At 34.8% G+C, this 13,369-nt stretch overlaps 3 protein-coding genes across 6 annotated transcripts; 1 reads left to right on the top strand and 2 right to left on the bottom strand.

The window, feature by feature from the left end:
• Positions 1-85: 85 nt before the first annotated feature.
• Positions 86-2,015, top strand: LOC107219682 (ubiquitin carboxyl-terminal hydrolase isozyme L5). Its single transcript, XM_015657990.2, has 6 exons — positions 86-244; positions 427-490; positions 587-692; positions 847-1,034; positions 1,123-1,320; positions 1,519-2,015. Exons 1-6 carry the CDS (start codon positions 169-171, stop codon positions 1,847-1,849), a joined length of 963 nt encoding a protein of 320 aa, XP_015513476.2. The 5' UTR covers positions 86-168; the 3' UTR covers positions 1,850-2,015.
• A 382-nt stretch (positions 2,016-2,397) lies between these two features.
• On the bottom strand, positions 2,398-6,857 carry LOC107219683. 2 transcript variants are annotated; one of them, XM_015657991.2, is made up of 8 exons: positions 6,559-6,857; positions 4,968-6,098; positions 4,640-4,831; positions 4,238-4,425; positions 3,872-4,038; positions 3,018-3,261; positions 2,711-2,856; positions 2,398-2,584 (listed from the first exon to the last, which is right to left on the bottom strand). In XM_015657991.2, the coding sequence occupies exons 2-8, from the start codon at positions 5,982-5,984 to the stop codon at positions 2,412-2,414; spliced, it is 2,127 nt and encodes a 708-aa protein (XP_015513477.1). In that variant the 5' UTR covers positions 5,985-6,098; positions 6,559-6,857; the 3' UTR covers positions 2,398-2,411. The 2 variants fall into 2 exon arrangements, with proteins under 2 accessions (XP_015513477.1, XP_046587616.1); XM_046731660.1 differs by lacking the exon at positions 6,559-6,857 and adding an exon at positions 6,314-6,510.
• A 180-nt stretch (positions 6,858-7,037) lies between these two features.
• LOC107219684 (protein zer-1 homolog) lies at positions 7,038-12,652 on the bottom strand. 3 transcript variants are annotated; one of them, XM_015657992.2, is made up of 9 exons: positions 11,812-12,651; positions 11,449-11,734; positions 10,740-11,028; positions 10,429-10,634; positions 10,187-10,358; positions 9,683-10,006; positions 9,378-9,527; positions 8,289-8,541; positions 7,038-8,146 (listed from the first exon to the last, which is right to left on the bottom strand). In XM_015657992.2, the coding sequence occupies exons 1-9, from the start codon at positions 12,272-12,274 to the stop codon at positions 7,947-7,949; spliced, it is 2,343 nt and encodes a 780-aa protein (XP_015513478.1). In that variant the 5' UTR covers positions 12,275-12,651; the 3' UTR covers positions 7,038-7,946. The 3 variants fall into 3 exon arrangements, with proteins under 3 accessions (XP_015513478.1, XP_046587614.1, XP_046587615.1); XM_046731658.1 differs by having other exon boundaries at positions 7,893-8,171; positions 11,812-12,652; XM_046731659.1 differs by lacking the exon at positions 7,038-8,146 and having other exon boundaries at positions 8,302-8,541; positions 9,367-9,527; positions 11,812-12,652.
• Positions 12,653-13,369: the final 717 nt, after the last annotated feature.

Genomic DNA, 13,369 nt, shown 5'->3' with positions numbered 1-13,369 from the left:
TTATAAATGTATCTGCAAAAATTGAGTTGTCTGTAGAAGCTGTGGGATAAACACTGATATATATATACACCGAAAGCCCCAGTGGCCCCAGGAGCATGCCTACTAGACTTTCGTGTCGGTTGAGTTGTCTATTCCCATTTCTTAATTCTTATCCGATCGATAAAAAACATGGCGGAATCTGCTGGAAACTGGTGTCTCATTGAGAGTGATCCTGGTGTATTTACCGAATTAATCAAAGAATTTGGTAAATAATATGTAAAAATTATCGACAATCATTACTTTTTGGTGTTTCCTCTTCGATCCGTTGTTTCTAGTTTTTAATATCGAAATACCACAACGGCGCGATGAGTGTTCAGAATTGTGTTTGACATTTTGGAAATTTTCTTCATTTCCTAGTAACAAAAGTATTGTTTTTTGATTTTACAGGCGTTAAAGGCGCACAAGTTGAAGAGTTATGGAGTCTTGATGACGAGCAATTTGAAAACCTGAAGTAAGCCCGATATTTCATTGTCACTTTACTCTGTACGAAAGTTAACCTCAAAATTATATTAACTTTGCTATTTCTTGACACGTTATTACTTTGCAGGCCGATACATGGACTGATTTTCCTATTCAAATGGGTTCAAGACGACGAACCATCTGGCAATATTGTGCAGGACAGCCGTCTTGAGAAAATATTCTTTGCCAAACAGGTAACATAATACTGAATAATTAATGAATAAATCTCAACTGTACCAAAATAACAATTTCCTTCTGTACAAAGTGAAGACTTTTGAATCGGAAGTAATAGAACTTGCAGTCATGCTGCCACAGTATTTTTTTCCTTATATATCATTAATTTTACAGGTAATAAACAATGCTTGTGCAACACAAGCCATTCTAAGCATTTTACTGAACTGTAAGCATCCAGATGTATCACTGGGCACAACGCTCGAAGATTTAAAAAATTTTTGCCAAAGTTTTGACGCCAATATGCGAGGTTTAGCTCTGAGTAATTGTGATGTTATCAGAGAAGTGCACAACTCATTTTCCAGGTATATAAATACATTCGTTAATTGCATCTCAACACATTGTGCGACTAAGGAAATTATGAAAGAATTATAAAACCTTCATATATTTTAGGCAAACCCTGTTCGAGTACGATTCCAGGCAGTCATCTAAAGACGAAGACGTTTTCCATTTTGTTGGCTATTTGCCAATTGAAGGTCGTTTGTATGAGCTAGACGGGCTTAAGGAGGGCCCTGTTGATCTCGGACCCTGCCCCATTGGTGACCAATGGGTTCAGGCTGCAAAGCCAATCATTCAGAAGCGAATTAACAAGTACTGACAACATTCACTTCGTTTTTACTGATATTAATTCTAAATCAAGGCAATTAAGACAGGTCACAGCGAAATTTTTTTTACATAAATCCATGATTCGAATTGTGAAGCTTTCTTTTTAACATACTCAATACTTTTATGAGGTACTTCATAATCCAATCATGAAATGTACTGAAATTTTTTATATTATTGTATCAGGTACAATGAAGGGGAAATCCATTTTAATTTGATGGCATTGGTATCGGATCGAAAACTGTTATACGAGCGACAGAAGATGGTTGTGGGACCAGGAAATCCTGCTGAAATAGCTCGCTTGCAGTCACTCATAGAGGAGGAACTTGGAAAATCTAAAAGATATCAAATAGAAAACATCAGGCGAAAGCATAACTATTTGCCACTCATAATGGAGTTGCTTAAACTATTGGCTAAAGAGGGAAAACTGGTGCCTTTGTATCAAAAAGCGAAAGAGAGAGCGATTGAAAAGGAGACTAAACGCACTCGAGACCTTGACAATCAAAAAAGACTCTAAGGTTGGCTAAAACTGTGTACCAATATGTGGAGTGATTGGCCAATACCTTCAGTTAAATTAATATTCTAAGCAAAATTTGGAAAAACTCTTTTTATTACAAACTTAATTGAATTCGTGTTGTAGATTTATTTAAAAAAAAAGTAATAAAATTCATTTGAATAACAAATACATAGTAACGTGTGATTTCTCAACTCTTATCTCAATTACACACCTTGTATAATAAAGGTGGGTTATTAAAAACCAAGTAATTATCCTGCGAAAGAAGATATTTATTTTTAGTAAAAAAGTTCTTGAGTTGGAACGGAATATACAGCTACATGTTGAATGCGAGTAAACAGTTTTGTATCTATTAAACGAAGTCCCAATTTATCCTTGTTCCGCATACATCTCATCAGGAAGAATCGTCATTCAGAGTTTAAGTCATCGCTCTCACTTGTTTTGTCAGATACGTTTGTTATTTCTGTAAATAAATAATATACTATGCGGTAGTGTTGATTAGATATTTTATTTCTAATAGATTCCATTCAGACACAGTCAACTGAAATTACCAGTATTGTCAAAGTCAGTTTTCAACAGAACTTTCCATGAGTAATTTCTTTAATTTGAGTTGATCATCCAATTCTGTGTCTAACAGTTTGACGGTATCTTTTGTAAAAACAATTCTAGGCAGACATCTGTCCATGGTAGCTTCTTGTAATTGTGGTTTTTTAACGTGATACAAATATTCCACAATTTCTGAAAAAGATTCCACGGAATTGATTCATAGATCGTGTAGGCTATAATTTGGATCCAGTAATAAATTTTTCGTTATCCTTAATTATGGATACATATTATAATGTGATAATTGGAGTGTACACTCACCACTCAATTGCTTGCCTTGAAAAATTTCGTCATGAACCATACTGTTAAATATTGTCGACAGAAATGTCGAAGTCATGCCATCAAATTTTTTCGATATACCTGACCATTCAAGCTCCCACCATTCGGATATTCCCATTGCATAGATGCTAGTTACAAAAAGAAGTTAATAGAGTTCATGAAAAATTGACATCGGTTCTTAGATTATTTTATATAAAAATACCATAATGAATAATATGTATAAATTTAATTGACAATATCGTAACTAGAAAAAAACTAATGAAAAAATTCATCATACTTGGTAACTTACTATTCAATTATTTTTATCTTAACATCATTTAGGTAAACTCGCTCTTTGCAAAATAATTGCATATGCAACTTCACAAGCCAGAAATACTTCAAATCTTTCTCATTTATTTTCAACTTCTTTGATAGCTTTTTCCACACAACAAGTGGTATGGATAGATCTTTTAACTGACGGATATCGTCACTCAATGTAATCAGCATTAAATTTCGTATAAACTTTTTCAATAAATAAGAATCCCACTCTATACCTGAAAAAACATAAATTGTCTAATTTTTGGCATTCAAAATATTTGTTATGTGTCTACTTAAATTGCCCTGTCTGTTCTGGGAATATTGAACAGCAGACACTGATGATATTTCCCAGTTATCTTCTTTACTCGATATATGATATCAATCGAGTATATTTCTATACAATATGCCAAATCTGAACCTAATAAAATCTAATTTAATTTAAATAAAACAGCATTTAGGCAACATATTTCATCTTTCACAACTATTTTATTCACTCAAATGCAATATTTAAGTACTATATTTGGAAAGATATGATTATATTTACAGTGGTTGCTCATTATGAAACGAACGTGTATGCACGTGTACACATGTAGTAACCATCTGTTATTTTTATTACTAAAATTAATGAAAATTATCCAACATTATTGACTAAGTTGAATTAAAACCTAATATAAAAGAATATTTTGAAAAGGAAAAATACACCTCTATTAGAATGTGAAAAATGTATATTATGTATTATAATCTGTGAAAATATTTGAATGACGACATATTTTACAATTCTAATTACATGGGACATGCGTAAACGATGGGTAATACATTTTTTTAGAACAATTTTGCATTACTGACTTTTAGGTTTCTTTTTTTTTTTCAGCAATCTATAACGCCGCCAAACAGAAGCTCTCGTTCTATTTAAAATTTTACCCAGTTCAGAAAATTTTCGAATATTTTTTGAATGAATAGCCGAATCGTTTTCCATATGAGCTATTATTAGCTTGTCTTCCTTGTCAGTGTACCTGAAAGCGATCATTTTTGTCTCAATGTATCTAATATAATTATATGGATTAGTTTAAAATTATAAATTATAATCTGCCACCAACTATAAAGGTCTAAATTACCACTGATATGAAGACGAATTAGATACACACTATTCCAAATATCCGATAAGGTAATGCGCCAAGAAAAACACGATTAATTGAAGAAATAAAAACATACCTAGATTGAACATGTGGCTGATACAAATTTCGGAATCTCCAGTAAACACTATACAATGTTCTCCATGGTAATCCGGCTGCTAAATACTGGACAAATTTTTGTCTTTCTTCAAATTTTGCTACCGTACCAATTTGATGATGCCTCATGTACATAAAAGGCTTCACATTTCTTGAATCCCAATTGTGTGTCTATACGTATGTGAAAATCATGTGATATTCAATTTCATTGTAAATATTGATTTTTAAGATAATCGGTAACTGATTGTTTTCAATATACATTGCATGGACTGTATAATGGCAACAATAGATTAGTTAATTTAAATCCACAAGGAACAAAGAACTTTAGCAATTAATTTTAAACACAATTTGATGTCCCCAAGGAATGCATTTCTAGGAGAATTACTTTGCAAAACGATTTCCAGTTCGCAACGATGATGTCATCTTCTTCAGGAGTGAATTTCCCATATTTGATAGGACCTAGTTTTTCAATAGCTTCCCTTTGGATTTTGGTAGGACCTCGAGATCCAGCACATGATTCAATCATGTGCTGTGGCGGTACGGTGTGTTTTAACTTCACGCATAAGTTTCGCAATTTCTGTAATAATAATAAAGAACCATTAGCAATGCAACATATGTATTAATTCTACATTTTTCGTATTACTCTCAGTTGATTATACATCTTTAAATTTAAATACATTACATAGAAGATCAAATTGTTCCTGTTTACTAACTTTTACAGTTTCTCTAGGAAGTTGCTCTTCCTCTTCCAAGGCACTAATCATTTCCTCGACATCTTTAGCTTCTTCTGCTAATTCAAAATTGCGATGTCTAGAGATTTTTATGGATTCCTGGTCCGAAGATTCTATTTCTTTTTCGTCATCACTAGTCGTAAATATCTCGCTAACTGTCGTTTTATGGGTTTTTCTTAAACTTTCTTCACGCGGTGGCTTCTCTCGGCCATCATTGGTGGTTTTAGTTTCATCATCTGAATCTGAACTACTTGCGTCGCCATGTATCATTGCTAAAAGGGTATTATGACACTTTTCTTCAGCATCATAGTTTATTTTAGATGCAACTTCTTCTTTCGATACGAGAATCTTTGGTTTCAAATCTCCTGTGTCTAGTTTAGACTTTTTTACTGAAATGTTAGAAGAATCACAGCTCATCACTGGATTAATCGTTGAATTGTCAGATAGTATTGCATGCTCACTTTTACGACGTTTTCGATTGCTCTTCGATTCATATTTCATATCATCTGAGTTTTCAACGTCTTTCACACATTTCCTTACCTTAGGGGTAAAGAAGTCTGTCAAAGTTATGTTGGGACTAATTTTATGCTTCGTTTTAGAATTGGATTTTTTAATGGTAGCCTTCTCCAAGCCTATGTGACTTGATTCAGCACTACTTTGGTGATTAGGATTTTTGTTTTCAATAATTTCCGCAGACTGTTTAAAACCAGATCTATCATCAGTCTCAACTTTCTGTTTACTTTTTTTTGACTTCTTATGCTTTTTAGTGATTTTGTCTTCTGAATCTTTTTTATGTAGACTGAACAAAAAGTTTTTTGTACTTGGTTCGCTTTCACTAACTTCGGTTGAAGACTGTCGCGCTTCAGCAAGTACCTGAGCCTTTCTACGTTTACGTCTACTTGGCCTCTTATTCTTTTTAAACGCTCCAGGCGATTTCGACAATTGTACACAATCTCCTTCAGAGTTTTCGGCGGATGATTTACTTCCGCATTTCTGCATGTCGTTTGCTGCTTAACAATCTGCCTCGGATATTTCACAATGAGAGTTACCTAACTATCGACTTAGCAAGATCTTACTCTTTACCGCAAGTTTGTCATCGGTGTTCATCAAATTCTATGGAATTACAAAAATAAAGCATTATTAATACTCCTCCTATAACTTTTTTTGTTCATTAATAGAGTATCATTTTCCGCCTTGTAGGTTTTGTTACTACAATCAAATCATAAGCATCAATAATCGGCAAATCTGGGAAAAATATGAGTAAAAACGGCTGTCATTGAAAAACTTGGTCAAATGGGAAAACGAATGAAAGGATAAATAAATATAACCAGATTTCCGTGATCGATCCAAATCAACGACAATTACTGTCGTTGAAGCGTCCTCGTACGTATGTACGTACTTGTAGGTTATGTTGACTTAAGATTGAAGTTCTATGTAAAAAAAACTGTTTATCACTATTTTTATAAGCCATCGTTGCAGATATGATATCGTACGAATTATTAGACATTGATTTTAGTTGCATGCTATCAGAGATGAGTATACAACTGTATCACATAATATAATCTTTGCTAACCTTTAAAAGGGAAAAATCCATTCCACTTCTTTTTTTCACTTTTCTGAAAATCTTCTGCAACTAGTTTATCAACTTACATACCAGAATGAATAAATCCCGCGATAAGCATTATGAATAATATGACTGAACACGAAAGATGGTAAATAAAGGTTAAACGAAAGAGAACTTAAACAACACATGCTTCATTGGTTGGATGTTTACGGGGTTAAAGATCCTGCCAAGTCTTGACCAATACACACCATCGATTTCCCCACTATGGATCTACACAAGCATTACCAACACAAGTACACGTGCGGTTGCACGAATTGACGAATTTAAACACTCTTTGTTCTTAGATTAGGTTTATAGATTTCTAATTTACAACTAATAAGTTGAGCCTGGATAAAATAGCGATCCATATCAAATGAATGTTGAGTTCATGTTTGATATTCAAATTTAAAGATATTGTTAAAATTAGATATGGTAAGAGAACACTCTCCTTTCATAATTTCATTTATTTTAAGGAACTTGCTATTTACATCGAAGGAAGTTCGTTATTTAAGGGCTGTATACATACACCTATATCATAGTATTAACTGGATAAATTATATATCACCGTTTTAATAAACCTATGCATAATAATCCATACTCAAGTCTTATACAATGTTACACCTTGCGCAAAAATTTAGAGTTGCTTCATCTTTTTGGCAATTAAATTTTTGCAAAGTATGTGAGGGTAAAAATAATATAAGGACAAACCAATGTATCGATAGTTATGATTTGTATCACATTATGATACTGTGTTCCGCTGTAAATAACATGATCGAATAACATTTTGTACTCAAATGGGTTACTATAGAGATTATGTGTAAAAATAGATCAACTTTGGTAGGTATTGAGGTAAATTATGGAGTCAAATGAGAGAAAACTTTATAATAATTCCTATAACACCACAGTTTCGGTCAAGAAAAATGACAAGGTGTACAAAGTCGAAAGGTTCGAGAATGATAAGAAAGTAATATATAATCTATTAAAATACTTAATATCAACAATCGAAAATATCGCTTCTATAAATTCCTTTTAGCCTTAGCTGATTTTACATTTGCAAGTGTATGTATACACGTAACATGGATAAATCTATAACATCTGTTACAAAGTTCAAGAATTTCGAAAGAAAGGAATAAAAAACAACTCATCAGCAATGGAGAGAAATAATCATGTCCAATTTTTTATGCTTAAATTATCGGTCAATGCGTTACTGTTGCTGGATTTTCTCCATAGAATAGAAGGCATTGGATACAAACTGAGAATACAAAATACAAGAATTTTAACGTCTTTCAGTATTTTACACATCGTCCATCAGTTTTCATTGGTTGAACCAGGCAGTTGTATAAAACTTTAACCGAGTACTAAAGAGCCTCAGCATTACAAGCGTCATCAGAAGATAATTTTGAAGGTTGTAATTGTTCTGGGTGGCATGCTAACTGGCAATGCATCAACACTGAGTGAGCAAGTTCCTTCATACGAAGATTGGGCCGGGGATCTTTTAGCAATTTCTCGAGCTTTGTCAGACCACCCTCCTTTTCAACCAGAATGCAATACTTGTCCGCTGTGATGTGAAATAAAATGTAAAGCTGTCAGTATGTAAAAAAAAAATATATATATATTTTCAAACTCATTTTGATCTGAGTTTTGTTGAAATTTCATACTTTACTAATTTCATTAAGCCAGAAAAACTGCTATATACTTACGGTAGACCTTGGTAAGATTTGCTAATGCCCAAATGGCCCAATACTGGCATTGCGGTGTATGAAATATGTCGAGTAGCCGCAACAGCGGAAGAAATGATCTATAGTTGATGTTACGGGCCGCAGACAGGTCCCAGCGATCAATGGCTGTAGACATCCGACTTAGTACATAGTCTCTATCAGGATTTTTGACAACCCACGCTTCTCGTCCGTCAGCTGCCATATGCGCCAAAATACCCGCAGCATTATAAGACACCTGACATGATTTAGATTAAAAAATATAAAGAAAACCGTTGCAATAACAATGGTAAGAACATACCATCAACTTTAGTATCCACGTATCTGCAAAAATTATATTGAAATATCTAAGGAGTCTTATTAAGGAGGAGACCAAACTCGTCTCTCTATCGACGATGAAATATGATATTTAATTTTCGTAAGTTAATGTCAAAAGCACCACTGACGTACCGTTCAGAGCTTATGAATTATCAATAAGCAATTCGTTTATAATAATGTATGCAAAGCTTATAGTTTATTCATCCTCTACAAAATTATAGTGCCATTGTTTTCAAATCTTCACAATAAACTACACTATAAATTGTTTCGTATAATGAAGATGGGTCTCCTCTCTAATATTACCTCTTGGAAATATCAACACAGCGCAATTCGTACATCATGAAGGGTGCTGGATACCTAGAAACTATGGGACAGGTGAAGTCTGCCATCAATACGCTGCCATTTTTTTAGCACACACTAACCAGCTCTTTTTCATCACAGGGAATTATTTTCCATGTACGAATATTTATGATCATGGGCTTGAAATTCCATAAGCAACATTTATAATGCTTTGATTCATGATCCAATACTTTTTGAGAGAGACTGAACGGCTTAATTATATATACGTAAATTTTATAAACCAATAAATGATTGACCTGAGCGTATGGGTATGTCGACGTCACTGGCGTTCTATGGAAGACAACTCAATCCCACCGCTTACACTGGTATCCAGCACTCTTTCTCTATGCTTTTAGAGTGAGATCAGGAACGTTGTTAATTCAAAAAAGGAATACGAAATTCATACTGCATGGATACCTCGATGCCGTCGCTATCGGAATTCAATAATCTTGCAAAAACAGCTACGAATCTTTCTTCCATGAGCTGAGGCCGAAGATTTTCCACTTCTGCGACATTACCCAACAGGCCCATCATATTTCTTAGTAGCTCCTCTTTATTTGGATATGCCTAACAGATTTCAAAACAATACATTAATCTCAGAGGAACTTCCAAGAATATTTCAAGTATAGAACATTACTTCTTTGTGTGATAAAGTTGTTAGAATACTTCTTTTTTTAATAGAGTTTGAATGCAAAATTTTTACTATGTAACGGGAAACGTACATCGACGCATCCAAGAAAGAGACGCATGCCTTGTGCTACCAAAAATCGTTGACAATTGATTGGAGTTTCGTCTGTCATGTTCCACATTGTAGACCAAGCAACTTCTAGAACGTCATCAAATAATCCACCTTCAAGTCTGTATTCGATCAATCGCAACATTGTTGGCACGCAACCCAATTCTCCTAATAAACGTTTATGCCTTCCATCAACTTGACAGGCTAACGAGTTAAGTAAATAAAGTCCAATGCGCTGTACAAAGCCTTCCTGTTCAGCATTCTCAGCAGAGTGTAACAATACTCTTACCAGTTCTTCGTAATTCCACATCTGTAGACATGTTTTAACTTAATAAGGTACTTAATCTGGAGCTAATGATCGAAGCAATATGATTTGCAAAATCAGATGAGAATAATCATTAAAATGCACAATTTTGATCGCCAAGTCTTTTCATATTAAGGCTGTACACTGAATACATGTAATAAGTGCTGCGATTAAAGAGATACATACTACATCGTGTGGAATACGAAACTGGCACAAAGCTAAACAGCCATTTCGCATCATAGTCTCTTCGTCTCGGTGGGCACTCATTCCTGCGAGTAAGGTTCCAATTATTCTACGTTTCATTTCAACTGGCAATCCATTTTCTTCTTGTATTTTCACTATGTAAAATAACGTAGCACTGAAAAATATATTTCGTTCGTCATTCAGTCCCAGTTATACGAGTTTGTTATAAAAATAAATATACCCACCTTCCAGATATTTGTATATGTTTTTCAGTAGGATGTTTTTCCATAGCTTCAAGAACTGTGTGCAAGGCCTGATCCATTCGCTCACAATTTTCATACCTAAAAATATGGTAGAGGTCATTCAAAACTTTCCGCAAGAGATCCCGTTTGTTGTCCATGCAAACTCTAGCGGCAACTAATATTTGCTCTTCATTGCCTTCTCCTGCTATCTGCAAAATCAATTATTTAGTTATTAATTTTCATTACAGGAGAAATTTTCTTAGTTGTGGCCACTTGAATAAATATTGGCTTTTATGCTTGAGGTATGATTGTACCACTTGGGCAGGAATATCATGCCTTCTGCAGGCACCATGAGCAGTTCCATAGAGACCTAAGAATTGGAGAGGCGTATGGACTCGGAAGGAGAGGCCAGGAATGTCACATAGCTCGCTGCAATATTGTATCGACCTATCCGGCCGCTCCGCGACTCCTCTTCCTGCTAGATTAGTTCCACCAATATCCAATGAAACAAGCTTTGGCAAGCCACAGACGAGATCTCCCAGGATTTTATTAGGGTTTTCAAATTCCCCATGTTTACTGTGCGATTGTGAAATGTCCAAATCCCTTTAAAATACATCAATATTTTTATTACATTTGTGACTGCGATCAACATGAGAAGATTTATTTAAATCAAAGCAGAGTGGCTCAAAGTCTGTTCACCTACTTTTTGCTGATTAAATGTTTCATGAACAGAATTAAAGTTTGGAATAGTATTTACTAGAAGCGGATTCTAAAATAGATTTCATTATCAGTTTGGATTTGTTACAAGTTGTGTTAAAAAAATCATTTTCTCGTGCATTCTAGTAAACAAAAATGAATTGTTCAATGAGTTTATGACAGATTTCGGATTTAACTGCATTAATGATAATTCATTCCAATGGTAAGTGAGTCTTTTTATTATATGATTCAGTTAAAATATTAGAAGAGTGGGATCGATCAATTCATTTTGTTCTACTGGAATTTTGTGACTTTGCGATAAACTACCTTAAATTTTTCAAATAGCTAATATTTGTGACGAATGCTTCAGGATGCGAGTTGATTTTGACATTGTAGAGCGAAAGGGAAACCAAGTTTGGTACCAAATTATGATAGTAAACATGTCCTATGTGGGAAGCATTCGATAAATCCAAATGCGTCAAGTTGGTTAATCCTGCCAATAGAAGTTCGTATTTGTAGGCAGCTATGTCGACATTCCAAAGTGCCAATTTCTTCAAGTTCGGAGTGCGCAAGACATACCCTCGCTTGTTATAATTGAGCGCAGAATCATCTTCTGAAATAATAAAAAACGTATGTTACATTGCAATCATCAGAGATCGTGATCAATGCTTTTGTCTGCTGAATTATTACCAGATTTGAGCTGAGAAGGAACGATCATAGAACCTCCTCGGAAAGCCAAGCTTATTAGATTGTCCGAATTGGCATTAATGTGCTCTATAGTAAGTTCGGTGAGGTTTTTACATTCGCTTAATTCCAGTTCTGTTAGCTTATGCTTAGTTATCGTCAGGACGGATTCGTCCGACAGGCTGCTGTTCGCAATCTTGACTCGCTTAAGCCTGGTCGGTGAGTCTTTAAACATTGATAAAAAGTAATCATCGATATCTCTCGTGCCATTTCTGTGGGCGAATTCAATGATCTTGTCACAAATCTCGCTGGGAAGTGCGACACCCTTTCTAAGGATTCGGTAGCCACGTTCATCCTTGGAGGAAATAATGTCCAAGTTGGAGCAAATCAACCTGAAACATATATCCGCGAGGGACTCTGGGCCGATATATTGTTTTCGATTGAATAAGGCATCGGGATGCGCCATCATATACGCAGTTGCGTGATAATGTCCGAAGATCACGTGAAGACGGTCATATGAAGTCTGGTGAATCCGTTATATCCGTACGAAATTACGCAATTTTCAACTGTCAGATGTGTCAGGATCGTCAGCTGGTAGCTGTTTAAACATTTTTTCACTGTACTATCTCCAATCCCTCACCACTAAACACGATTTAAATCAAACCTCTGTCACTCTCGATATTTAATTTAAACCAATCCATCGCAAGTCCATGCAAGGGCATTTCCCTTCACCGAACTTGTTATCACTTTAATGCTAGAATATTCTGTATACCTGGATATTTTCGATAATTCTTAATACACAGCTCATGATGACTGATGACAACGATGTGAAATGTCACACTCTCGACTAACGTAGTCATTCCCGTGTTATCCGCACGGTCGCAACACGTAGTCGCTGGGTAACTTACCGGCTCATTCATTGGACTTGTCGAATAATGCCTGGAAATTCTTTATCGATGACTAGCTTCAATATTACGGGCAGAAGTGTGCGTTGAGTTGCCTAATTCAAGGCGCGCAGCTTCGTAATTGATCGGATGCAGATGACCCGAAGAACTTCCGTCGCAATTGCACATGAATTTAATTCACAAAAAATGAATAGGCTATCTATTAAAATAGGTGAAATTTGACCGATCGATGTCGATCTGTTGATATTATCAACTTAAGACTGAGATTGAATTTGCACGAGAACTGAAACGCGGAAGTCTAGTCGTATTCTTACTGGGACCGACTTATACACGTCAGCTGAAAACGCATTTTCGAATTCTTTTATCGGTAGAATTTATAGAACGATAGGCAATCACAATATTTGAATGCAGCTATCCACTAATATTGTAATGAATAGGAAAAAAAACACCTGTAAATTTATCCAACCAAATCTTATTTTCCTAATTTCACAATTACAAAAAAGATTAGAAAATCCAGAATCATCTATAAATGGCCTTTTTACATTTGCTGTCATTCAAAACCAGGAAACTGATATCAAGTTTGTATTAAATTCGATGATTCGACATTTTTATTTGTTTATACAACCAACTTTTTTCTCGCAGAATCATTTTGACGAACT

This window comes from Neodiprion lecontei, chromosome 2 (genome assembly GCF_021901455.1).
Source record: "Neodiprion lecontei isolate iyNeoLeco1 chromosome 2, iyNeoLeco1.1, whole genome shotgun sequence".
Classification (NCBI taxonomy): domain Eukaryota; kingdom Metazoa; phylum Arthropoda; class Insecta; order Hymenoptera; family Diprionidae; genus Neodiprion; species Neodiprion lecontei.
This window is presented reverse-complemented; position numbering and strand designations above follow the sequence as displayed.

Excerpts from the sequence above, each read along its gene's own strand:
- LOC107219683 (XM_015657991.2), bottom strand. The coding sequence starts at position 5,984 with ATGCAGAAATGCGGAAGTAAATCATCCGCCGAAAACTCTGAAGGAGAT. Across the intron at positions 4,832-4,967 it reads TTCCTAGAGAAACTGTAAAA|AAATTGCGAAACTTATGCGT; the intron begins GTTAGTAAACAG and ends TTATTATTACAG. Across the intron at positions 3,262-3,871 it reads AAAAAAAAAGAAACCTAAAA|GTATAGAGTGGGATTCTTAT; the intron begins GTCAGTAATGCA and ends ATGTTTTTTCAG.
- LOC107219682 (XM_015657990.2), top strand. The coding sequence starts at position 169 with ATGGCGGAATCTGCTGGAAACTGGTGTCTCATTGAGAGTGATCCTGGT. Across the intron at positions 245-426 it reads CGAATTAATCAAAGAATTTG|GCGTTAAAGGCGCACAAGTT; the intron begins GTAAATAATATG and ends TTGATTTTACAG. Across the intron at positions 1,035-1,122 it reads GTGCACAACTCATTTTCCAG|GCAAACCCTGTTCGAGTACG; the intron begins GTATATAAATAC and ends CATATATTTTAG.
- LOC107219684 (XM_015657992.2), bottom strand. The coding sequence starts at position 12,274 with ATGATGGCGCATCCCGATGCCTTATTCAATCGAAAACAATATATCGGC. Across the intron at positions 11,735-11,811 it reads TCCTTCTCAGCTCAAATCTG|AAGATGATTCTGCGCTCAAT; the intron begins GTAATAATTCAG and ends TTATTATTTCAG. Across the intron at positions 10,635-10,739 it reads ATGATATTCCTGCCCAAGTG|ATAGCAGGAGAAGGCAATGA; the intron begins GTACAATCATAC and ends TTGATTTTGCAG.